The sequence below is a fragment of the Urocitellus parryii genome, chromosome 12, assembly GCF_045843805.1.
Source record: "Urocitellus parryii isolate mUroPar1 chromosome 12, mUroPar1.hap1, whole genome shotgun sequence".
Classification (NCBI taxonomy): domain Eukaryota; kingdom Metazoa; phylum Chordata; class Mammalia; order Rodentia; family Sciuridae; genus Urocitellus; species Urocitellus parryii.
Window position 1 is genome coordinate 21,220,443 of NC_135542.1, and position 26,244 is coordinate 21,246,686.

Genomic DNA, 26,244 nt, shown 5'->3' on the forward strand with positions numbered 1-26,244 from the left:
AAAAAATCTCCCCAAAGCAGCTCACCTGAGGTAGCTGCGTCTTCTCCCACGCATGGAAGGAGTGTGGAGATGGCTTTCTGGTGCTGGTTCAGGCCCCACCTGGAACTCCATAGCTCCAAGTAAGGCAGCTCTTCCTGGGTTACCTCTTTAGTTAAGTCTGTGGCCAAATCCTTTAATGATTCTGAGCAGCAAAAGGGAATTGAGGAAAGAATCAAGAAATATGAGCTGCTATCTAAGGAGGTAAAAAGTTTTCTGGAAGTTAGAAAACTTCAGCCACGTCTTGACGACCAGCATATTTAGTCCCCAGGCCAAACCTAGCTGCAAGGGAGGCTGGCTGGCCAGATGGAATCTCAGCAGGCCCAATGAGTCAGCGGTTCTGCTAGAGAGGAAGAGGTGGAGGGTGGCCACCTGCAGCCTGTTTGGATCAGTCTGCATGTACCTCTTTGTAGACTCTTGGTTGTTCCTCTTGGGTGAAATCCTACATGCTTGTCAGTGCTTCAGAGGGTTTACACCTTTATATCTTGATTTATTTTGTCAATTTTGTCTTGGCAAAATTATGGCCTCCAATGTCAAGAGGGCTTATTTCCCCATGCATCTGCCGAGGCTGGCCAGTACCAGTCTTTCTTAGCCTTTGCCAATGTGATCAACAAAACAGCCTCATAGATTTTATTTGTACTTGTGATACTCCGAATGAGGCTGAGCATCCTTTCATATGATTTACGACCATTTCCATTTCTTCTTTGTGGATAACCAGTTCAGTTTCTTTGACCATTTTTCAAATGAATTTTTAAAAAAACTTTTTCTTGATTTATAAGAGCTTTTTATAAAGTTAACCCTTAGAACTTGGTGTTAATGGTTTCTTTATTGACCTTCAGCTGCGTCCATTTTTTATTAGTGAAATCTGCTAGTATTTCCATTTATGATTTTTTAAACTTTGGTATCATAACTGCAAAGGGCTTTACCCCACATTTATTTTCTCCTATCAAAGGTAATTCTTTTAATTTTTTTCATTTGAATAAATTCTAGCTGGGATTTATTTTGATGAATTTGCTGTTTACTTTAGTCTTTGTCATTGTTTCACATAGTGAAGTTATCAGTCATGGGTTGAAATTTTTTCCCTGTCACATATAAATTCCCCTCTGTGCCTGTGATTTTTGTGTTAGTTGGAAAGCACTTCCTGTTTCAACACTTTTCCAGCCCTGTGCTAAAGAAGAGGAGCAGGCGACAAGTGAAGAGGGCAGTGAGGAGGACACGGGGGGGACGGAGGGTGAATCTGAAGCTAATCAGAGGTACAGAGCGAGGGAGAGCGAACAGCTTCTGCCGACTTTTTATTTATTTTTACTATTAAAATAATGCAAGATTTTCTTGAAATGGAGTCAGCTTATACCTGGAGAGCTTTTCATATTATTGTTGACCTAAAGGTCATGGCTACTTTAGTTTTGCAATTATTTTTAGTGCATTTAGTTCTAGCTTGGCCTTGCCTAGAGATTGTTTGGTCTTCAGAATCTACTGAGTGTTTGTACTTGTTCTCTGATTCGTGTGGTGAGGGGCAGAGGCTGCGCCTGCACTTACCTGCTCTTTCATTTCCCCAGAACTGATACTCACCGCAGTGCTGTTCAAAAAGCTATCTCAGAGGCTGGTATCTGCTGTCTTATTAATAATACTTTATATTTGATGTCTTATAATATTTTTGGCAATTAAGACATTTGGGATGTCTTAAGTGTTTTATTACCTATAGTTCTGGTTGAGTTCAGATTCAAACCAGGATGGAGACTCTTTGAGACTGCCTAGATCTACCCAGGCTCAGGTGTGGAAGGTGCAGGGCAGAAGGCTTCTCTTTCTGCCTTAGCAAGCCTGAGCTGCAACCAGCATTTCTCATTAGGGCTTCTGTACAAGAAGAGTAGATCATCTCATTCATGGTGTGATTTCAGAGCTCGGAATCTTTCTCATTGATCCTATCCAGATTATTTATGATTTTGGCAAAGGCTGGCATTAGATTTTAGTTATTATTTGAAAAGTCTGAAAACCCCAGAAAGGTAAGACACTATCTGTTATCCTGTCATTTAAAAAAAATGACACGACAAAATGAAAATTCTCCACCCCGTGAGTAATCACCATGAACGGTTCAGTTAGCATCTTCCTGACCTTTTACTGCTCTTCTAACTCCCAAGGAGATGCTCGGGGTGCAGGTGGTTGGGGGTGCACTTATGCAAAGCACCTGACAGCTCCTTGGGCGTCAAAAGCGGTATCATCTGCTGAATGGCAGTGCAGTTGGGGTGGGGCTGGAGCAGGAGCATTACTGTCAGAATGTACTTGAAGCAGTGATCTAGAAACACAAAGCTCTGCGCCCAGCACTATGTGGGCCCCAAGTCCTTGTGAGAGTGCAGATCCAGTGATGGCCACGTCCTCTCAGGAATTGGGTCACGTTGCAGCACTTTCCCGACATGTGCACGTGGTGTTTTCCCGTTGGGTTGGGCTTGCTGTGGTGCTGAAGGGACACAGTGGGGAGGTGAGGAATCATGGATGGAAGCGAGCAGACCACTTTTGTTTGTCCTCTCCTCTGCAGATGAACGCCGTGGATATGTTAACCAGCATGGGGCTATCCCCGCAGGCTTCAGGCCTTCCACACTCTCCTAGCTGCTGGAGGAAGGTACGGTGGCGCTCGGCCTCTGCAGCCATGCTTGGAGGCTAATTTTTCTCTGGTAGCTAAAACAAGTTGAGGAAGATGCCGAGTCTCACTTCTCTTTGGAGCACGTCCTTTCCTTGTCCCTCTTGTGACCATAAGCAAGGACTCCAGTTCTGTGAGAGGACCATCTGTTTACCTGTGTTGTGGGCTCCAGCCCTTCCCTATTCTCTTTAATTGCCAGCCCTTTCCTGCTCTCTAGCCTACCTGTCCTGCCTTCCCCTGCCACCACTGTGAGCAGTGCACCACAGTGCCACCAGCCCATCCCGTCCCAGCGAGGAAGCCTCTCTTCCTCTTCTCTTCACAGCAAGGGCTCTCCTAGAGCGTCCTCAGTGGGATTTCTGATTCCTGTTCACCCTGGATTTCCCGGTACTTGGCAACTTTTGTCTAGAAGCTCATTTTGAAGGGGAGTCATGAGGGGCAGGCTGGCTCCTGTGTGCCTGAGCCATTAACTGTGGGTGGAAGGGCTGCTTCAAGGTTACTTTTGCTGGGAAGGTTCTTCCTGCCCCTTCCCATCCTGTAGTCTCAGGGTCCCTTCTACCTTGGCAGCGATGCCCACTCTGGCAGCGCGGCTTCCCTCCCACCCTGTGAGCACACGCACTAGTCTCATGTGCCTACTTCTCTGTTTCCCTCACTCAGCTGTGGTCAACAAGGATTCTCGGCTCCATTTCCAGCTCCTAGCACAGCCCATGGCACAGGGCAGGGACTCAAATGATTTCTTAAACAAAAAAGTGATTTTATAATAAATGTTCTTCATGATAAACTATGGAAGGGAAGTATAAAAATGCTTATGTATCTCCCATATCCTACGTGGGCAAGGGAATGGCTTCCCTCCGGAGGGATGTGCTGGCTGGGAAGTAATAGTTAAAAAAAGTACCAGGAGATGGCCTCAGAACACAGGAAAGCAGTTTCAGAGCAGGGGCATCAAAGGGCAAAGCTGACCAGATGGGTCTAGCTCCTAACAAAGAATGGAGCCTGCGCTTGCTTTATTTATATTGGAACACATCAAAGACTTTTGGTAGAAAATTCTTCACCAAAGCAGGGTAGAGGTGGGGACAGGTAGGCTGCTCCATTCCTGACAGGTCATACCCATCTCCGGTGCTGCGCAGGACCTTTTGGCAGAGTGGAGGGGGAGTTCACTTGCATTGGGTTGTCTTGATAGCAGAAGTGCCACTATAAGTTCCCAAATACGAGACCTACCCCCTCGCTGGCTTCAGTGCTGAAAAGGTCCTCATGCATTTTGTGGATGGATCCCTGCACTTTTGTGTTAAGAAGTAACACTAGGTTCTGGGGCCGGGCTCAGTGTAGAGCGCTTGCCTAGCACATGTGAGGCACTGGGTCCATCCTCAGCACCACGGAAGAGTAAATAAATAAAATAAAGGTATTTTGTGCCTCTACAACTAAAAACATATGTGAAGAAAGAAGCAGGGCTGGGACTGGGGCTGGGGCTCAATGGCAGAGCACTTGCCTAGCATGTGTGAGGTACCAAGTTCGATCCTCAGCCCCACATATAAATAAGTAAAAATAAAGTTACATCAACAACCAAAAAAAAATTTTAAAAAGAAGCAAAACTAATGGTTATGTATTTTTTCTAAAATATATAAAAAATGTTACAGATTTCTGCATTTTATAGAAATATTTGAATAAATCATCTTCACTGTGAAGCATGTTGTTGGTCTAATTTAAGATCTTCCTTAAAACTATCTTAAAGTAGTCTTTTATCAGTTTTTACCTTAAAATTTTGAGCATGATTCTATCTTGGTTCATCTGTCTTGGAAAGCAAGTTGCTAGTAAGCCCCTTAGCATTTTGGAAATATCTATTTCCTAAATTTGTAGCATAATGTCTTAGACTTTTGGTTTTGAATTTCATTCTTCTTTTCATAAGAAAATAAAGGAAAGCTGTTTTTTCAGGGAATCAGTTTCAAGCAAGTTACTTTCTGCAATCTGAGCTCACGGCGTCACAGCTGGCCTTCAGAGATCTGATGTGGGACGCGAAGACAGGCACTGTGAGTACAGCAACAGCAGAGAAGCTGCAGCCTGGCTGCCGTTGTCCTGGGGCCAGCACATGAGTGACATGTGGCTTTAAAGCAGTGGTGTTCACATAGCCAAGGCACCACCTAGACTTGGTCCCCTGACTCTGGTTTCTCTTAGCGGTTGTGCCCTCCTCCCATCGCCACAAAGGGTGTAATACTGAGTCTCCCTGTTCATCATGCTTTACCTCAGTGTCTTCATCTGGGAAGAGGGATGACAGTCCTTCTAACATCAAGCGGTTGTGAGAATTTATGAAGGCTTTGGCAGTGCCTGGCAGAGTATGAGAATGCAGTCAGTGTTGGCCAGCACTGTGCTTTGGATAGATGCCCCACAGCCCATGGGTCAAGGCTTGCTGCCAGCCTGGGGGCTATTGGGACGCGGTAGGACCTGGAGCTGGGGCCTAATGACGGGAAGTTAACATGGCTGAGCCACACCCATGTAGGGATTGTGGGACCCCAACCCCTGCCTCTCTCCCTTCTGCTTCCTGTCTGCTGCGAGGTGACACATCACTCCACCATGTGCTCCCCGCTCTGATTCCCTGCCTTGCCACTGGCCCCAAAACAGTGGAGCCAAGCGACCATGGACTGAGACCTCTGAGACCAAGAGCTAAGCAGACTTTGCTCTCTGCAAGCTGCTCATCAGATCTCTTGCAGTGGGAAGCTGCCAGCTCCGTCAGGAAGAGTAGAAGTGACATGATCTTAGTTGAGTGGGAATGAAAAAGTCGGCAGAACTTCATGATCACATTTTTTGGGTACCACCAAGAAAAAAAGATTTTTGCTATCCCAGTATTTGAAGTAGAATATGCTCTTGATCTTTAATTCTACTTTATATCTGCCTGTAACAGATATAAACTGCATTAGAGCATGTCACTCCCTTCCCATTTACCTTGACTTTACCCCTCAGTGGTGGCCAGGGTAGTAGGAAAGGGGGGCAGAACTTGGTGCCCCTAATCCTCTCACCCTGAGCATCAACTGGCGCCTTAGTAGGAGGTGCTGTATTGCAAGTGGGCAGAGGGGCTGCTTGGTGCACCAGTGCTTGAGCAGATCACAGTTAATGCCGTGAACTTGTGCCTGGGAACTAAAAACCCAACTCTCATTACTTAAATAAAAAGGTGACGGATTATTGATATTATCTTATCTTTTGCAACAATATAAATTATTTAAATGAAAAGGCTTGTGATCATAAAGCAGAATGTAAAGTTTAGCTAATTGAAGCTGTTCTTTAAAAATAAAAATACAGAATGCCAGTTTATTTATTCACAATCTGACTTTTATCTGTGAAATAGATTTGAACAGTCAGACCAAACATTACATTCTATGTCAAAGCATCTAAGAGCCAAAGAGGAGGTAGCTGGGTGACATTAATGCCAGGTATCTTGGTTGTCATGCTAGGGTAACTGTCTACAATTCCACACGTCGTATGGGAATGGGCCTGGAGACTAGAATATAGTGATTCGAGGGTCAGGTCATATATTTTACCTGCTAGTACTAGTAGTCTTTCATTGAAGTTTTTAAGTAGTTAAGAAAAAAATGCAAATATTTCAAATATAACTTTATGCAAAATTTACCTGAAATAACTGGGTTTGATTTTGAACAGACTATTGAAACTCTGTGTATGTATATCCATGGAAAAGTTTTCCTTTTTGTATTCTATATATATCTTCTTAAGCTGTATTTTACAAATGATGCTTTGGAAATGGATTTGTACTCCTATTAATAGGTTTTTGTGTTTTTCTTTCAGATTAAGTCAAGGCCAAGTCATGTTTCCTTGATCCTCACCCTGTGGAGCTGTAAGATGATTCCTCTCCCAGGAACGAGCATCCAGGTGCTCAGCAGACATGTTCGCCTCTGTCTGTTTGATGGCAGTAAGGTAAGCTCACTGAGTTGAACCATCTCACGCAGGATGATGGAGAAGCCCTTGTGTGGTACCACACATTAAAGGTGGAGTGCACTGTGTGTGTGAGTGTGTGGTACCGCAGTGGGTTAACCCTGGCTCTTCAGTGTGTGATGTTGGTACACACACAGTTAACCCATCTGGGCCTTAGGTTTCTTCACTTATGAGAGGGACTGGTACCTGTCTTCTAGTGTTGTGTACAGTTCAGGTCTAAGTATAGAGCATTGCATTTTTGAAAATGCAATAAATATCCAGCTCCCCAGGCAAGATATGGAGCATCGCCATCTCCCAGGAGGTCTCCTGGAATCCTTTTCTGCTCAGCTCTTCCCTGATTCCTAAAAGACCACTTTTTACCTAATACCAAATGATAATCTGAATGACTTCTAAAAAAATAATGTATCTTTCATGAGATGTAGCTTAAGTGGTGCTTAGGTAGAAATTCGTAGCTTTAATTGCATATACTAGAAAGAGGGAAGGTTTAAAATCAGTGATCTAAGCTGGGAACTTAAGAGACTAGAAATTGAAGAGTGAGTTAAACCTAAGAATGTAGAAAAGAGGAAATAACAAAGAGTAGAAATTAATGAAATAGAAAACAGATGGACAGAAGAGAAAATCAATGGAGATGAAGGTTGGTTCTTTGAAGAGATTAATAAAATTAAAAGATGCCCAGAAAGACTGACCAAGATACTTTAAAAAGAGTGAAAGAAAGCTGGGCGAGGTGGCACATGCACACCTGTAATCCCAGCAGTTCTGGAGGCTGAGATAGGAGAATCGGAAGTTCAAAGCCAGCCTCAGCAACAGTGAGGTGCTAAACAACACAGTGAGATCCTGTCTATAAAAAAAAAAAAAAAAAAAAAAAAAAAAAAAAATAGGGCTGGGGATGTAGCTCAGTGGTTGAGTTCAATCCATGGTACAAAAAAAAAACAAAACAAAACAAAACAAATTATTGATATCTCCTATTGAAATAGAAACATCATTACTATCCTGCAGACACTGAGGACAATAAGGGATATTATAAGGAATTGTATGCCAGTAAATCTGACAACATTGATGAAATAGATAATTTTATAAAAAACCATAATTTACTGAAACTGACATAAGAAGAAATAGAAAATTTGAATTTCTCTTTTAACGAAATTACAACTTCAATTAAAAAACTTCCTACAATGAAAACTCCAAGTCCTTATGGCTTCACTCTAGTGACTTCCCACAAACATTTAAGGAAGAAATAATACCCATCTTATGCAAACTCTTCCAAAGAATAGAAAAGGAGAAAACATTCCCTAACGTATTTCCTAAATCTAGGAAAAACATGACACCAAACGATGACATTACAAGACCAGTATCCTTCATGAATATAGAAACTAAAATCCTAAACAACATTCTCAAGTTGGATCTAGCAATTTATAGAAAGGACAGTAGGTCACGACCAGCTGGAATTTCTCCCCATATTCAGATGTACACACCTGTGCATCCAGCATTGGATATGCGAAATTGTAATGTTATTTCATCATATTAGTAGACAAGAAAAAATCATGTGAACATCTCAATAATCAAAGAAAAAACATTGACAAATTCCAGTGCCCATTCACGAGTTTTAAGAAATTCCCTAAAAACTAGGAACAGGTGGGAACTTCCTCAAATTTATAAAGAACAAGAAAAACCTAAATTTCTATCATTGACAGTGAAATGTAGATTTTTTTTTTTTTTTAGTCTAAGATTAAGAACAAGTCAAGGATGCTAAGAAATAAAAAGATAACTCAGTTTTTTAAATGAGCAAAAACTTGAACAGGCCCTTCAAAAAAGAAAATATGAGAAACCAATAGGCATATAAAAATATACCTAACATGTAATACATTATTAGGGGAATGTAAGAGTTTACAGTGAGAGACCCACTTAGCTCCATACAAGAAGCCCACCTTAAATAGAAAAGGTAAGTTAAAGGGAGGAGGGTTCACTATTCAAGATATTAATGTCAGGCTGGGAAAGTGGGTCTGTTGCTGAGCGCTTGCCTGGCATCTGCAAGGCCCTGGGTTCAAACCCCAGTGCATTAAAAAGAAAAAATGTCAAACAAAGTAGATACATACCCAGTCACCCCATGTTAGAGCTTCAAAACACATGATCTAAAACTTGATGGAACTGAAAAAAGAAATGGGAAAAGCCACCATTATAATTGGAACCTTCACTACTGTTCTCTCAGGAATATAGAACAAGCAGACAGAAGATGAGAAAGGATATTTGGAATTGATTAACCTATTGACAAACTAGGTAGAATCAGTATTGAGCAGCACTTCACCTCTAAACAGTAAGAAGCATGTTGTAAGTGCATGTGGAATATCCACCAGTCTACACAGGTGGACCTGGGTCAGAAAATAAACCCCAACAAGTCTAAAAGAGTTGAGAGCCATGTACCGTATGGCCTTTGAGCACATGAGATTAAGCTAGATATCAGTAACAGAAAGATCCATGGGCAAAGTCTTCAAATGGTTGGAAATTAACAGATTTCTAAATAATCAATGAGTCAAAGGGAAATTAGAAAATATTTTGTACTAATCACAAAGTGGAAGTGAAACAGACAGTCTGGTAGATGTCAGCTAAAGCCTAGTTAGAGGGGTTCCCAGAGTGGGTGGGAGCCGCAGAAGAGCTCCTCACAGCCTCACCCCCTGAGCTGAGGAGCCCCAGGCCTCCATGGGACTTGCGGGCAGAGGCCCTCTGGGGAGGGGACTCCAGGGGGAGCAGGGTGGCCGCCAGTGTGGAATCCTGACAGGGAGTGTCTGGAAGGCAGGCAGTGTGAGAAGCAGTGCGCATCTGTCCTAAAAACAGCAGAGGGCACTGAAGGAGGTGACATGATGAGATTCATGTTCTGGAAAGATCTCTGGCTCCTCTCTGAAGAATAAATAGAAAAGGTAAGTTAAAGGGAGGAGAGGGCAGCCTGAGGGGACTCAAGTGGACCACTGGGGGCAGGGCTGTGGCACAGCATGGCAGGCAGAGGACAATAGGCATCATCTTTTTTTTTTTTTTTTTTTTTTTAAAGAGAGAGTGAGAGAGGAGAGAGAGAGAGAGAGAGAGAATTTTTAATATTTATTTTTTAGTTCTCGGCGGACACAACATCTTTGTTGGTATGTGGTGCTGAGGATCGAACCCGGGCCGCACGCATGCCAGGCGAGCGCACTACCACTGAGCCACATCTCCAGCCCCAATAGGCATCATCTTGAAGAAGCAAAATCTGGATCCAGCTTGCTTAGGATTGCCCCTGGCGCTGGCATTTGCACAACATGGGACCTTGACCTTGCTCTCAGGCTCCTCCTCTTGTACCTCCTGGGATCAATGTGAGCAAACTGGGTTAATATAAGTAAAGCCCGGAGAACAACACATGGAGCATAATAAGTGCAACCAAAAGAGTGATGAGGATTACAGCTTGGGTGGAGATGAGGTGGGGGGAGATGCAGGTGGCGGGAATCAACGGGATTAGTGGTGGGCTGAGTGTGGAGGGTGGAGGGAGAGCAGGTGTGGAGCGGGCAGTAGGTCTCAGACATCCACCCCTGGATAGACCATGGTCACACGCACACAGGTAGGGAGGCCTGAGGGAGGACTGGGTGTGGAGGTGCCCTGGTGGTTTTCTTCCACCTGAACTTGGAGTAAGGGTGATCACAGGGCTACTGTGCACAAAAGCACCACCGCAAACGCGCCAGGAGGTGTCAGCAGTGACCAAGAAGAGAGGACCTGCTTACTCTCCTGTTCTCACATGAGAACCGAAAACAAAAACTAGAATTTCACTTTAATAACAGAAAATATGGGATTCATTTTTTATCCAGATCCTAGAAGTTCATTTATGAAATTAATTTTTATCAGAGTTCGAAATCGAGAAGTTTTACATCACATTTAATAGTTAGAAAAATGCATTATTTGCTTTTTGAAGGCTTCTTTAACAAATCTAGCCTATTACAAATGGAAAGCGCTGTTGTGGAGCCTGGGCAGCGCCAAGCCAGGACGCCCTCCCAGCACCCACCGTCCTTGCAGGGCAGGTGCACCCACACCTGCAGCGTCGGGGGGAGCCTCAAGCCTCTGGGTCTGCTGCCTGCTTTTCTTTTTTGTTTTATTTTCTAGGGCTCGGAGGGAGCCCGGCTTTGTTCTCTCTCCTTGTTGTCCTCTGTTCTCTTTCCTCCTTCTTGCGTGTGGCTTAGACGTTTCTTAGAACTCCATTCTGAATTATCCTTGGTGTTGAGTGGTCTCTCTGGGTGGCTTCCTGGGTGCTTGCTGTAGGTGTCATTTTAGACACCCAGCTAATCACAGTGACCACAGGCAGCGTTCTGGTTGGAGGGAGAGGCAGAGACTGCCCCTCTCTCTAATTCTCTTTGTCCTCATTCACTCACAACTGGCTTGCTCATTTCCTCTACATACACTGAAACCACATCACCCAGTCTTACAGTTTTTGCTTCAACCATCAACTGAGAAAATTAGTAGTATTTAGTCAGATCTTTACTGTTCTCATTGATCTCCTTCCTGATGTTCCAAGATTCCTTCTTTAGCTTGTCCTTTCTGTACAGAGAGTGTCCTTTAACCATCCTTTCAGGGTGACAGATTCTCTTAAACTAGCTTTATCTGAGTATCTGTCTCCCTTCCTTCCTAAAGGACCTTTCCATTAGATGTCGGACTCTGGATTGACAGTTCTTTTCGTCTACCACTTAAACAACGTGGTGCCACCTCTTCCTGGCCTCTGGTTTCTGCCGAGACACCCACTGCCATCTGAGTCATTCCCCTGGCTTAACTTGGCTGTTTTTCTCTCTTGCTACCTTCGGTGTATTTTTTTTCCTGTTTACTTTAGAAGTGTGTTGTACCTGGCACAAACCCTTTTGGATCTCCCCTGTTTGGAATTTGCTCAGCTTCTTAAATCTGTAGGTTTCTGACTTTGGCTGAAATTGGGAATTTTTCAGGCATTATTTCCTACAGTACCTTTGAAACTCCTCTCCTCTGGGACTCTGATGACACAAGTGTTAGATCTTCTGTTTTAATCCTATAGGCTTCTGAGGTTTCTACCTGAAGTGTCACTTCCTCTTCTAGTAAGCATATCTCAGATATTGAGTATTCACTTGATGTGGTTTATTACTGTCACAAGGGCACAAATCTGAATCTGTTTTATCAGCTCCTTCATTGTTTTATTAATAAGTATTGGGACCATTGTTTTCACTGTTTGAAAAGTTAGATGCATACTATATTGGATGTAGAAAGAAACCCAGATCTTACAGAACTGCATGAAATAAAAAATGGAAGCCCCTCCTCTCCCTCTGCCCTGACCAGTATAGCCACTGGTAATTATCTGGGACTCAAAAGGGTGATGTTTCAAAGAACTTCCTACAGCCTGATCTGAAATCGGAACATCTTTCAGGTCCTGAGCAACATTCACACTGTGAGGGCCACGTGGCAACCCCAAAAGCCCAAAACCTGGGCCTTTTCTCCCCAGGTAAGAAATCTGCTGAGTAGCAGAACAGGAAACACCCTGCTTTCCTCCTAGGCGATCAGCAGTTAAGACCTAAGACGAGGCTGTGGAAGCGTCACATTTAGCACAGAACACATGGAGCCACATGTGAACCCTTAGATTCTTTACTGTTCCAGGAGGACTTTGATTAAAATTATTTGTGTTTCTGACTCACCAAGGTTACAATTCCAATGAATCATCCTATTCATTGGATTTCAATTTTAGGAAATGCCCATTTGATGAAAAATGCAGACAAGAAGATAAAATTTAGGAAGTGAGGTGTTTTTCAGAAATGGAGTCTTACAACTGCACTAATGACAGTTGTGTTTTCCTCTGATGAAATGAAAGGTGACGCCTAGGGAACCAGTCCACTCCGGACTGTCAGAACTGGGAGGAGGTTAAGGTTTATACCACTGAGTCAGGCTCGCAGGGATGGATGCTGGTGAATCCAAGGTGTCTCTCTGTTCTTTTTATAATACGAATTGTCTGTGGTTCACCTACTTCCACCCCCAGGTTTCATTACTTGAGTGTTTACTTCCCTCCCTCAACTAACTCCCTTTGTTACTGCACCCTAATTACCCTTCTCCTAATAAAGATCTTAACACAAATGGGGGTTCATGGAGAGGGCACTGGCTGTGAGTGAGGCCCGCAGCTCGCTGAGTGCTGCAGGCATCCTTGCTTGACTACAGCACAATGCCTGAAAGTGAGCGTGGCCTCCTGACCTCGCTGCCTCCAGGGAGACACACCACATATTTTTGGGTCTGTCATTTCACAGTTCTGTGACGCACAGCTGTGTGTCATGCTTTCTCAGGATATAAAGGTGAGCTTTGGGAGGAATAACTAAGTGCTTGTCACCTTCCTGAATGAACTGAGGTATCCTTTACATGCCCACATTCTTCCTAGGTGCATGAGGGTTTACTTGTATGTCAGTGGGGAAGAAACACAGCTGCAAATAATAAGAATGCTCTCTACTTAGGATGCTCTAGCCACGCACAGGCCCTTGGGTCCCTGCTGTATTCAATCCTTAGAGTCGCCCTTTTGGGGGGGGGGGGTGCGTTATGGATTACTCCGATCAGGCAGGCTGTGAGGATATGGGTCTCCAAGCGCTTTGGGAAACACAGAGGAGGGGGAAGTTAATTCTAGCCCTTGAGCCTCAGGAGGTTTTGTAAAAGAAAACTAGACCTCAAAGACCGGGTAGGGTTTTATAGGCAAGAAAGGGAGGATGTGCTGTGTAGGGAGAGGGGTGGGAGTAGCCCAAGGGGAGGGGGCCTGTTCCAGGCAGGCATCAGGAAAGCCCAGCAGACATGTGTGCCCAGCCACTCAATTCTGTTTAAAATGAACAGCGATTGGCGTAAAAACCTTATAACATATGCCAAGTGGGCCTCGAGCACCTCCGGGTGGTTTGCCACAGAGGTTGTATGTTAGCCCTGCTCGGAGAAAAGTAAGTGAAGAGAAAGGTGTTTCCCTCAACAAGGGAGCTGAGTGTGTTCACCAAGTCCGTGGTGTGGATGGGTCAGTCCATCTGCTGTTAACTTTCCTTAAAAGTCCTTTGTGGTAATGCAGAGGCACAAGCCTTGTGCCTTGGACAGGACAGACCGCCCCTTCCCACTGTGCACTGTGGTCAGTAACCCACGTTTCTTTATCGTTCCGGGTCACTGGCATCTTGCCATGCTTGCTCCATGGCGACTGTTTTATCAGGTCCAATTCTTCATCTCCAGACCTGGGAATATTATTTGAACTTGGAATTTCTTATATTCGCAATGTATGTCAGGCGCAAGATAAATGTCACTTTATAATATACCAGTTAAAAGGGAATTGGCAGGCCTGTGATTTCAGCGACTCAGGAGGCTGAGCAGGAAGATGGCAAGTTCAAAGCCAGCCTCAGCAACTTTGAGAGGACCTAAGCAACTTAGTGAGACCCTGTCTCTAAAAAATTCAAAGGGATGGGGGTGTGGCTCAGTGGTGAAGCACCCCTGGGGATCAGTTCCCAATACAAGATACCAGCAGAGTAAGTACGCTGTGTATTCCTAGCAGTTGTGTGATTTTGTAGAAGTTCTTTTTTTAGAATCAAGGAACTCAGGTTTGTTCTGTTGGCATGTCAACAGCTTTTGGGGTGAGGGCTTTTAATGTTGATTTTAGTGTTGTATAAAGTAGTGTACGAAAGCAACACACGCACTCTCACCCAGAGAGGGAGAAGGACACATAGGACATGTTCTAGAATATGCTCGCACTGTCTGCCTGCTGGGACTGTTCCCTGAAGTACTGGCACATTCCACCATGCTGAAAACAGTGCAAAAGCTAAGTCCAGGGTCCCCAGGTCCTCTGTGAATCTGTGTAGGACATTGAAATTCTAGCAGTTTTTTTAATATTTATTTTTTAGTTGTAGTTGGACACAATACCTTTATTTATTTTTATGTGGTACTGGGGACTGAACCCAGGGCCCCGCACTTGCTAGGCAAGTGCTCTACCTCAGGCCCAGCCCTCCTGTAAGCAAATTTAAACTTTAAAAGCACAGTGCAAGCTAGAAGCAAATATCATCATGCATACCACAAAGTTGGAATGTTGTTAGCCCTAACGTAAAAAGAGCCCTTGAAAATTAATAAGTAAAAGATCATCTGAATTTTTATTTATTTATTTATTGGTTCCAGTGATTGAACCCAGGGGTGCTTAACCACTGAGCCACATCTCCAGCCCTCTTTATTTTTTATTTTGAGACAGAGTCTCGCTGAGTTACTTAGGACCTTACTAAGTTACTGAGGCTGCCTTTGACTTGTGATCCGTCTGCCTCAGCCTCCCAAGTCACTGGGGTCATAGGCATGTGCCTCCTCACCCAGCTCATATGAATTTTTAAATGGGGAAAATAAAGATCTAAGTCTAGGATATAAACAGGACATTCACCGAGGGCTACAGATGGACAAGCAGTAGGTAGGATAGTGATCAGATTCTAAATTTGTCATTACAGAAACTCAGGGTGCTGGGTCCCACACTGCCTGTATAACAGGAGGTATGCGCCACAGTATCCAAATTCCCCCCACCTTTAATCTGGGGGAATAATTCCTACCCCACAAGCTCCTGGTGAGGATTAACTTGGATAACATGCCCTGCACAGCCTCCTTACCACTGAACCCTAGTTTCTAGCCTCATCCTAGCCGGAGCAGGAGGGGAGCCCCATTATTAGGAGTGAATACAGAAACTCAAGTTTCTTATGATTCTTTAAAAAATAAGGAAACATCCAAAATTCCACCTTGGCAAAGTGAGGTCCCAGTTATTTCCTAGGAGATGGAGCTCGATCGATAGGGAAGCATTCTGATGTGTATTGTGAGGCACGGGGAGTCACAGGGTGGGTGACAAGACAGGGCAGGAGACTTACTGAACTAGGGGGAAGGACAGAGGAATTTTTCACTTTTCACGTGTCCTGTCTATGCCATTCCAACATTTTTCTTAAATATTTATTTTTTAGTTATAGGTAGACACAATATTTTAATTTTTTATTTTATGTGGTGCTGAGGATCGAACCCAGTGCCTCACGCATGCTAGGCAAGTGCTCTACCTCCAAGCCACAACCCCAGCCCCCATTCCAACATTTTACAACGATCTGTGTTACTGTTTTATTTTAAAAATCATGTAAATTCAGAATGGCTTAATTTCAAATATTGATTCAACACATTTAAAAACAGTAATTACTTGCTATTAACAAGTCATTCAAGTCAAAACATCTTTATTTTTATTTGTTTATTTTTATGTGGTGCTGAGGACCGAACCCAGTGCCTCACGTGTGCAAGGCAAGTGCTCTACCACTGAGCTACAGCCCCAGGCCCATGTTAATAACAAAAGTCTTTCTCATTTTCATATAAGTACATTTCCTGTGTTGATGCTTGGGACAGAGTCTCTTTGCTGAGATGACACCCCATGGAAGGGTCAACACTGTCATTCTCACTCATCAATGAGACATAATTAGAATGAATACATTTGTGCTAAAAATGTTTCACTTCTGGTTCGGGTGTCTACGGAAGGCCCGCCATGCGCAGCCATCATAGTGTGTTATTCCTTCACAGAACTTACGAGCTCTTCTTGAATGGTGGCACTCCTTATGAAAAAGGTGTTGAAGTGGACCCTTCAGTGTCCAGAAGAGGTACTGCAGTGGTGCGCTGCCTTCTGTCAGCTTTCCGTCACTGTGACAACGTACCTAAGATAATCAAATTCAGAAGAAAGAGGTTTATTTTGCTTCGCAGGTTTCCGTCCATGATTGCTTGGCCGTTGCTTTGAGCCTGTGACATCATGGTGGGAGCACATGGCAGAGGAGGCCTGTTCATCTCATGGTTGCCAGGACTCAGAGGAAGGGTTGGGGTCCAGTATCTTCAACTGACCAGTGTCCTAGCCTCCTCCCATAAGGCCCCATCTCTTAAAGGTCCCACACCTTCTCCCTCAGTGCCACAGGCTGGTGACCAGGCCTTTCATTTGTGGGCCTTTGGGGAACACCTCAGATCCAAACCGTGGCACCTCCTTTTCCTTAAAGATGAAACAAATGGCAGAGGCTTCAGAGAAGGCAGCCATATTCCAGTAAGCATGACAGTTTCTACTTGGATTCACATGTTTTAAGATGTGCCATTTGGTGATGTGATCTTAGTCATTTTTACCTAAGTGATTGTTATTTTGGTAGCACGTGTAAGACTATAATGTTGAAAATCGTGAGAAATGGGGCCCTGCGTTAGTTCTGTCGCTGAACGCTGAGCTGATGCTGTGGCAGGTACAGAGTGAGTGAAGCCGGCTGCCTCAGAGATGGCCCATTTCAGGGTCAGGGCGTGTAGGCATTGAAATCGTGACATGCATGCCACTTCACCCTCCAGCCACCCTCCAGGAAGATGGAGCACCCGTCAGTATGTCTGTTGGCCAGGGGACACCAGGGAAGGGAGTGGAGGGCAGCACAGATGGGCCCTCCCTCGGGGAGCTGTGGGCTGACGGCTGGAGCCCCCTCGCACGCCTCAGCCCTCCCGTCCTTGTGTGGTCCAGGACACCAACCCTGGCTGCTGCCCCAGTGCCAGGCTCTCTCCTCCTTGGAACAGGAAGGAGTTGGGGTTTGGGTGCAGGTGCTTCTTCCTGGGGCCGCATGTGCCCTTCCCCCTTTCCCTGCGTGCTGCTGCGGCTATCTGCCCTAGTGGCCGGGGGTGCTGTAGGGAGGCCCCAGGTTGCTGTCACCGCCAGGTCTCTTCTGACAGCCGGAGGGATGTGGGCGCCTCCTGCCTGCTGTAACCACCAGTTGTGCTGACCTCTCACTTTATAGTCTTACCAAACGCCCGTTCTGAGCGCTGACAGATATGGATCTGTTTCTGTTTTGACAGGGCAAGGCAGTGTTTTCCAGCAGATGATGACCATGCGGAGGCAGCCTCAACTCCTGGTGAAACTGAGGTCTCTCACCCAAAGGTCACGGAGCATGCTCAGGTGCGTCCCGCTCCAGGTGGCATCTGCCTTGGGTCCCCCCTGCTTGGCTGTCTCTTGTCAGTTACTTTTTCCCCCATTAATTATTTTTGCCAAAGAGCAGAAGAGAAATAGAAAAATAATAAAGCTTAGCATCATTTACTCTTCTTTACCACTTAGCTCAAGTGACAGACTTGGTAATAAATCCTTCAGCTACTTTTGAACAAATGAGACTTACCAATGCCTGGGCCTATCTTCAGGGAAATCTTTTTTTACTTATTCCTTTTGGTTTTATAGGACAGGAGAATGTATTTTGACATATCTTACATACATGGTGTGCGACTTCACATTCTTGTGGTTGTACATAGTGTGGAGTTCCACTGGTCGGGGGTTCATATATGAACACAGGAAAGTGACGTCCCACTCATTCTGGCTGTCTTTCCTATTTCCAGCCCCTCTCCCTTCCCCTCATATTCTTTGTCTAATCCAATGAACTTTTCTTTTTCCCTCCCCTCCCCTTATTGTGCGTTAGCATCTGCATATCAGAGAGAACATTTGGCCTTTGGTTTTTGGGGACTGACTAGCATATTTCAATTAGCATGATAATCTCCAGTTCCATCCATTTATTGGCAAATGCTATAGTTTCATTCTTCTTTAGGCTAAGTAATGCTCTCTTGTGTGTATAGATACCACATTTTCTTCATCCATTCATCTGTTGAAGGGTACCTAGGTTGGTTCCATAGCTTGGCTAGTGTGAATTGAGGTGCTATAAACACCCTCTCACCCTCACTGGGCACGTGTTTCAGTGATTCCGTGTTCTTGGCAGCATATGGTATGATTTTTCTGTTTAGACCAGTTTAAAAAGTGAACAGCAGTTTCTCACCATGGTTTCATTTGCCTTTTCCTGGGGAGATCCCAGAGCTTCCAGTTCTCACTGGATGCCCTGTAGTCATGTAACCTTCTCTCGGGGTTTCAGTGGCTGCCTCTTTAAAATGGGGATAATAGCAATATCAATTCCCTCCAGCTGTAATGAGGTTTAATTGAAAGCAAGTATATAAAACACTTAGTCCATATTTATAGTCCCTGGCTATAGGGAAACACAATGGTGTTGGCTATAATTATCTATATCATAATTATTTTATATCCAAATAAATGTCAGTGCACACCAGATAGATACGTGGTGCCATTTCCTGAAATTTGTTCAAATGAAGAGATGCAACGCAGCTGGTAGGATTGAGGAATTTAAAACAGTTGTTAACCGATTGGAGGGATAAGAGGGCCTTCCTCCAGGTCACACAGGGGACACGAGACGGTGAGCCTGATGCAGGTTGGGGAGCAGCAGGGGAAGCAGCCTGAGTGGTGGCTTCCGCCCCTGGGTCAGGGCCTTGCTTTAAATATCCCCTGTTCCTTCTCCAGAGCTGACAGGTGCTTGTCATCACACACGGTGTTGAGTCTTTCAGTAACTGTTAATAACGTGCTCCTGGGGATTCATCTCTCTCCTTACCTGCCCTGCCTCTTTTTTCTTTCCTGGATGTTCGTGGCCCTTTTTTGGCAAATCTTTCCTCAGAAAATTGTGTTTTTTTTCCCCAGTGTGAGGAGAGCAGCACAGTAGCGGTCTTTGTCAGGGGCCAGCCGGATCCCATGGGGCCTAGTTCTCCCTCTTGTGCTGCTGCCAGCCGCTCCTCCGGGAGCCCAGGGCACCCACGCAGCCCTGTCAGCACAGCGCTTCCGGCAGTTTCTGTGGCTCCAGATACTAGCTCTTAGGTCCTTTCACCATCTCAAGGTCAGGTTTGACTGTGGTGCAGGGGGTGGATGAAACTAGGAGCACTCTTCTGTGTGTTGGCTTACTAAGAAGGGCCCTGGGTCCTTGTCCCCAACCTCAGGGACTGAGGCTCTTGCTTGAGTGTAGTGCACACGGGCACCCAGACCTTTGGTATCAGAGCATGCCTCTCAGGAGCCCTGCTGCTGCCGCCCCTGCCACTTACCCAGACTTGAGTGTTGTCCTGGCATTGCCTCTGCACATGGCGGGATCCTGCCGTGTGCGCCCCTGGTGATGCTAAGGGTGGGTTTGGGCACCCTGCTGGTGTGACCCAGGGACAGGCTGGCTCACCGACAGCAGGCCATGGCAGTGAAGCCAGAGGCCCTAGGCCTTTCCAAAGCCATGGACCATGGGCTGCTGTGTACGTAGGTCAAGGTCAGGGGCTGGATGCGAACTTTAGGATGTGGCTGCCCTGCCTGAGAACCTGGAGGGGCAAAGGCAGGACTGACCCAACTGGGCATCCTCGCCACCCATCCTGCTACCTACAGAGAGAAGGGAGCAAGTGTGGCACCTGCAGCCCTCTCCTCTCTTTCCAAGGAGTATCCACCTCCAGCCCCACCTGCCCTGCCTACGAGCTCCAACTTGGCTCAGCCACGTCTCTGCTCACAGGAGACAGGAGGGGTCTTTCCAGGACGCCAGCGAGCACAGAACAGTGGAGCAGCAGCGCCAAGAGCAGGAAGCCCAGTATCTGTCTCAGAGCCCATTGTCCCCTAGGGCCCTAGCTGCCCCAGCCCACAGTCTTACATGAGTGTAGCCTGTGGGTGTCAGGAGACCTTGAAAATGAGGATGAAGCTGGGCAGACCCGTGCTCCCTGGAGAGAGCTCCAGGGTCCTACACAGGGGCCCAGCAGACTGTTCAGCGAGCTGGCTGGGCTGGGACAGGCTAGGGGGCGCTGTCAATGTGGCAGGGAGCACACAGGTGTCTCAGGCTCCCTAAGGCTTGGCTTTCTGACTCTGGAGCTATTCCAGATCTAACTTAGTGCTCTATATTGTTTAGCCTTCTCTCAGGGTTAAATAGGAATTACCTTTCTCGTTCTGGAGCTCTTGTACAAAGGGTTCAATTTGCAGTGATCAGGTTCTCAGCCCCTTAGGGGAGGGGAAGCTCCGAATTTGAACTCTGAGTTCTGAGCACCAAGAAGTGCTGGCCTGCAGAAGCAAGCTATGTGCACGTGTGTGTGGCGGTGCTAGAAATGGACTTCCCTTTGCCTTTTTGATGCATTCTTTTTTATTTCTTTAATTTTTATTGTTGGTTGTTCAAAACATTACATAGTTCTTGATATATCATATTTCACACTTTGATTCAAGTGGGTTATGAACTCCCATTTTTACCCCGTATACAGATTGCAGAATCACATCAGTTACACTTCCATTGATTTACATATTGCCATACTAGTGTCTGTTGTATTCTGCTGCCTTTCCTATCCTCTACTATCCCCCCTCCCCTCCCCTCCCCTCCCCTCCCCTCCCTTCTTCTCTCTCTACCCCCTCTACTGTAATTCATTTCTCCCCCTTGTATTATTTTTCCCTTACCCCTCACTTCCTCTTGTATGTAATTTTGTATAACCCTGAGGGTCTGCTTCCATTTCCATGCAATTTCCCTTCTCTCTCCCTTTCCCTCCCACCTCTCATCCCTGTTTAATGTTAATCTTCTTCTCATGCTCTTTGTCCCTACTCTGTTCTTAGTTACTCTCCTTGATGCATTCTTTTCTTCTCTTTTAATGCTGTTATATTATTGCTAAAAATAAATAGGATATGGCCTACCTGAGGCCCATTCACCCCAATCACAGCACCTCTGCCACCAGAGACTGCTGGTCCCCGTGTGAGGTCAAGAGGATATGTTCTTACTTCTTCAACTCAGCTAACCTTTGGTGACACAGAACTTTCTGGCCATCTTAGGTTTGGAAAAATCAGGAGGTTTCTCTAAAGGAATTTAAAAAAAAAAAAAAAAAGGTAAGCAGCATTGCCTCATGGAGTGGGAAGGTGCCAGAAGGAAAGGCGTGCCCACTGTGGGAGTGCCATGCCTGCCAGACAGATGAACAGGGAGGTGGGCAGCAAACAGCAAAGGAGGGGGTGAGAAGGAAGGAAGGAAGGAGGGCTCCACCCTTCCCCTGCACAACACAGCCACCACTGTTACTCAGCAGCAGCTGGAACACAGGCCATGGGGGCCTGGGGCAGAACAGCCTCTGGAGTCGCAGCATGACTGCTGGGTGCACATGAGGCACTGAGGCTGACAGTCTTCAAGTCCTAGGTCAGGAGTAGACGTGGGAACCTGAGTGGCTTCAAAGAGGGCTGAGGCTGCTCCCGCCTAGAGGTGGGGGAGGGAGAGCTGGCTGGGAGCAGCCAGGGTCTACTCGCCCACAGGAGAGTGGGACCCCTGGAGGACTCTGCCACCGCCCTGGAGCCTTGGTCCCTGGTTGCCTGTCCCCTGGAGCCACCAGGGCGGTCCCCACAGCGCCCACCCCGCTGTCCAGGTTCTCACCTGAGGGCTTTTCCTTGGCGGAGCTGCTGTTCACAGCTGGGTGGATTTTGATTTGCAGGGTCCTGTTCAGGATGCGGTGGCCTCAGCAGCGTGGCCTGCACCATGGACCTCAGAGGAGAAGAGGTGGCCTGACCTGCAGGCTCCCTGGAGAGGGGAGGGCGACTGAGGAGCCCAGTGTGACCTGGGGAGCAGGAGGCGGTTTAAAAGACAGACCCGCCCAGGTATTTCAGGTGTCACTGACTCTGTGTCTCCTTTTCCTGTTGCACCTGTGGATTTTGTTTTAAGTCCTCGCTTTAAAAGCCCTCTCTTGTTTCCTTCTGACCCATCATTTTAAACCATGTTCCAAGGTCACTTTTTGGTGTATGTGTGGTTCTGGGGATTGAACCCAGGTCCTTGAGCCTGTTAGGCAAGTGACCTACCTGAGCTCCATCCTCAGAGACCCTTGTAATTTTTTCCCCCTTGGCCACAAGGTCTAATTGCCAAGGCTGACCTCAAATGTTCCTCTTCCTCAGCCTCCCTGGTGGCTGGCATGACAGGCATGCACCTGGGACGGTCACACTCTAGCCTGTGATGGGAACTCATGTGCATCTGTCTAGGGCTGAGCATGTTTCTGCAGAGCTGTGCTCCAGGCTCCCTGCAGGGCTGTGGAGGCTTCTGCTGCCCAGCAGCCCTGGTGCCATCGCCAGTGCTCCTCCCAGCCAAGGGCAGGCAGCTGCCCATTGCTGTAGGCTGACCTTATTTTCTTCTTATGGCACTCGTACATTCTCTGGAGTATGTTGGATGGTTTGTCCATTAGGAGTCTAACAGGTCCTCTAGAACCTTCAGATAATTAGTAAAATTCCTAAAGAGTAAGTGAGCATGCACAGAAATTGGGCTAATGGGAAGAATGATGTTGGATGATATTTTCATGGCTTGAATATATTATCCAACATGAAGTTAGATTTTATTACTTACAAAATAATAAAATAATGAAGCAATACCATGGGCTGAGCCAAAATATATCCTCAGGATCTTAGGCATTCTGTAATAAATTTGCATCATTTGAAGGATAGAGTTGATCATCTCTGGGTAATGAAATGGAAGTAAAGGTATCAAAGCCAATGATCATCTGTTTCCAATTTTCTGTGATTTGGTTCAAGTGTTAAAGTGGTGATATTTATTAACAATGGACCAAATAGGTTCATAATTGTTTTAGAGTACAATTAGATGCCTTTACACTTTAGGCTATATGGGCACATTTGAGAACGATTCCAGCCATTCTCTCATCCTTTGGGTCATTCCCCTCAGATGTCCTGTGAGACATTTTCTATGTGAGGCTTTAAGAAGAAGTAGAGAATATTCTGTATAGAAAACCTTGTGATCTGTGCATTATAAAATTGAATGGGTTCCTTCAGAAATCAGAATTTTTATTGAAAGATATTTGCATGAGCCGAATAAAACCTATTTCTAGGCGTCCTGGTGAAGACAAGGTTTTATCTTTATATGTCTCATTGTTTCTGCCTTGCGACCAGCTCGAGCTTCATGAAAGAAGGTTCAGTTCATAAGAAATTGCTAGTGAGTTTTCAATTAAAGAGACAAGACTCTCATTACCTTTCACACAGCTCTGCGTCGGCTTCTCCTAGCTCCCACTTCTAGCCACCTAATGTGGTGGCAAGGTTTACACAAGAGACTAGGGAGAGAGGGAGAGCACGCAGGGAGTGAGCTTTTATTGGGGAATAAAAAATTCAAGGGAAAATCCCATCCAGTGAAGGTTAAGGGGGGCAGCATCCCAAGGTCAAGGACAACGATTGGGTCTTCAGGTCAGTGGCCAGGCACGCCTCTGCATGGACAAGCCCTCGGACCTGGGAAAGGGTGGGGAATGGCTCTGACACAACTGTGTTTGAGCGCCTCTCACCCAGCCAGGGAGGTAAGTCAAATCACGTGCGAGGATGGCCTCCCACAATTGTCTGTTTTTTTTTTTTCTTGTTGTTGTTGTTAAAATGAAATTCATAAGATGGCAGACCATTTTTTCAGATGTGTAACTAGTTGCCCACCTTTAAATGGTAGACATTTTGTACCTGAACACTGCCTGTCGGCACCTTTTTGAACAGCCAGTCTGGGCTCAGGAGCCCAAATACCAATATTAGCTGGAATATGTTCTTCAGTTTGGCCTATTTGCCAGTATCCCCTGAGGTTATCTGTTCAATGAGCTTCGCTCGTTACTTCTGCTCCCTCACTGGCTTTCATAGAAACCACATACTGTCTATGAGTCAGGGACACCAATCCCACAACATTGTGTTCTTTGAGTATCCAAAGTCCCACTTTTCACTTCACCATGTCTGACATAGACAGTAATATTTATCAGCAAATGTGAGATTTTCAAAGATCCAATTCTATGTGCTCCTTTCTAAAAGAGCATTAGGCAGGGCTAGAGCATACATAAATATTAAGTAAAGGCCATAGTTTTAAAATGGCATCCATTGAATAATTGACACATGTCTGAGATACTTTTTATTTTGGAGGAGGTATTTTTTAATAGGGAATTCCAACAGCTACATAATAGTGAAAGGAGAAGTCTTGCATCCATTTTATTCTTTGTTTCTTATGATTTTTATCAGTAAGGATAAGATACTTCCTTGTTCCAATGCAGATGTTGCCCACTTCTGTAAATGGATGTGGGGTGTCACCTGCTACTGGCATGTCTGCATGTTGTGCTTGACACTAATATCATACTTGGTAGGTGGCAGAAAGTCAATACTGAAGTTAAGCTCTTGTGTTGTAGCAGCAGAGCTGAAGATCCTTGGTGTGCCACCTTCTGCAATCCATGCTGCTCTGTTGGAGTCCTTTAATGACTTCCTGGTGGTGAGCATCATGGTCTCCTGGTCTTTGAGAATGGCCAAGCATTGCTCTGTGAATGTGGAAGAGAGTCATGTGGAAGGCTACAGGGAGGATCATTGATCACATACTCTAATCCATATGCCTGTTTAATGACCTGTTTTTTCTTCTTGGGTTTTAAGGGAGACAGTGCCCTCAGACACTTCTGTGCAGCTGGGAATGCAGGCTTCTGCTTCACCTTGAAGGAAGCATTAATGAATCCTTTCCAGAAGACATGAGAAGAGAGAAGTGAGCCTCTGGTATCATGCAGGTTCCTTGCATTGCCCATGGGCTAGAAGAGAGAAGAGTTGCTTCATGAGATTTGATCCCCTTTTTCCTGAAGAGTTCCACACAGAGGTGAGTCCCCAGCATGTTTAGACACCATTTCAGACTGTTTGTTGACGGAAATGAATCACACCCCCTGATGATGTGGAAGAGCTAAAGATGTGTTTGCTATGGATTTTCTATTTCATTTCTCAGGGCCTGGGTCAAGCCAGCCATTGTGCTGTTAGCGCATGAGCTGCTGGTCAAATGTGAGGAAGTGGTCTTGCTTTATGAAAACACCACCCTGATTCAGTGAGCCAGAGGCAGCCTGCAGTCCCTCAGTTTTCCTGTAAAGGCAGATTGCTGTGGATGGCCTCTGGCCTCGTCATGCAGCCCTGCTCAGAGTAGGGGATTGAGGGTCCAGGCAGATCCCTAGTTCCTTTTGACCTTTATTGCCATTGGGCCACCCCAGGGTCCTTGGACTTTACCTGGTCTTCTGGCCTGGGTCAGGGGATGTGAGGTTTGGAATCCCCCTCTGTGGCAGGATCCCAGCCCCCCAGCCACTTGAGGTCAGCACATCCTTCCCTAATTGTGTTAGAGTTGGAGACTTCTCCCACCCATCCTCATCCATGCTCATCCCACATTTTGTAGCTTGGCACCTGAGGACCTTTATTCATTGACTTAGTTGTTAGTGATGATGGTTACTAAGACTAAGTGACTCTTTCAAGTCACATCACTTGCATGGTAGGGCTAGAGCATGGATCTTCCTAATTGATTTCATGGGACTCTCTCATGGAAACTGTGACTGCTTCCTAAACACACACTCTACATTTGGAGTGTCAAAATTCTTGCCACTGCCTCCTTGGCAAGTGTATCTTGTCTTCTACGTGGGAATTTCACAAATATTTTCCTTTGGTTTGTGGAGGTCATGCAGAAGGGATTTCATTTGAAATAGCCCAAACAAGAAATACCAGTTGTCTTTTTCGCACATGGATGTGTGTAGTGAACACCCCTTTCTGTGTGCTTGCATGAGTTACTCCTTTGAATTTGTTGAAGAATGGTTGGCTGGGGAGCAAGTTAACGAGAGATGGATATCAATGGTTGTCAAGTATTCTGACGTGAAGAATGTATTGAGGATGTGAAGGCTTTTCTAGCCAGTTCCTATGGCTCAGTCAGGGATCAGTCAGAGGATTCTGTCTGGTAGGCTCTTTGGCACAGATGTCAAAGTGGCCTGGTCTTACCCTGTCCAGGACTGAATGCTGAGCTTGAGTGGGAGCTTCTTGTCATTTCAAGCATTTCCATGAGTCTGTCCTCTGTTCTCTTGTATCCAAG

At 45.7% G+C, this 26,244-nt stretch overlaps 1 protein-coding gene across 4 annotated transcripts in view; it reads left to right on the forward strand.

Annotated features, from left to right (window-relative positions):
- The window catches only part of LOC144249671 (nephrocystin-1-like), a 38,977-nt gene extending 13,999 nt beyond the window's left edge, over window positions 1-24,978 (forward strand). Inside the window, exons 5-9 of one of the 4 annotated variants that reach the window (XR_013342261.1) lie at window positions 6,455-6,583; window positions 16,139-16,215; window positions 17,423-17,522; window positions 21,213-22,016; window positions 24,792-24,978. Coding sequence is in view for 2 of the 4 variants with exons in the window: in XM_077791806.1 (XP_077647932.1) it covers window positions 6,455-6,583; window positions 11,994-12,068; window positions 16,139-16,177 (243 nt within the window). In the remaining 2 variants the exon portion in view is untranslated. Of the gene's footprint in view, window positions 1-2,566; window positions 2,651-4,594; window positions 4,690-6,454; window positions 6,584-11,993; window positions 12,069-16,138; window positions 16,216-17,422; window positions 17,750-21,212; window positions 22,017-24,791 lie in introns of those variants that run through there. The other 3 variants (XM_077791806.1, XR_013342264.1, XM_077791807.1) reach the window with 3 other exon arrangements.
- Window positions 24,979-26,244: the final 1,266 nt, after the last annotated feature.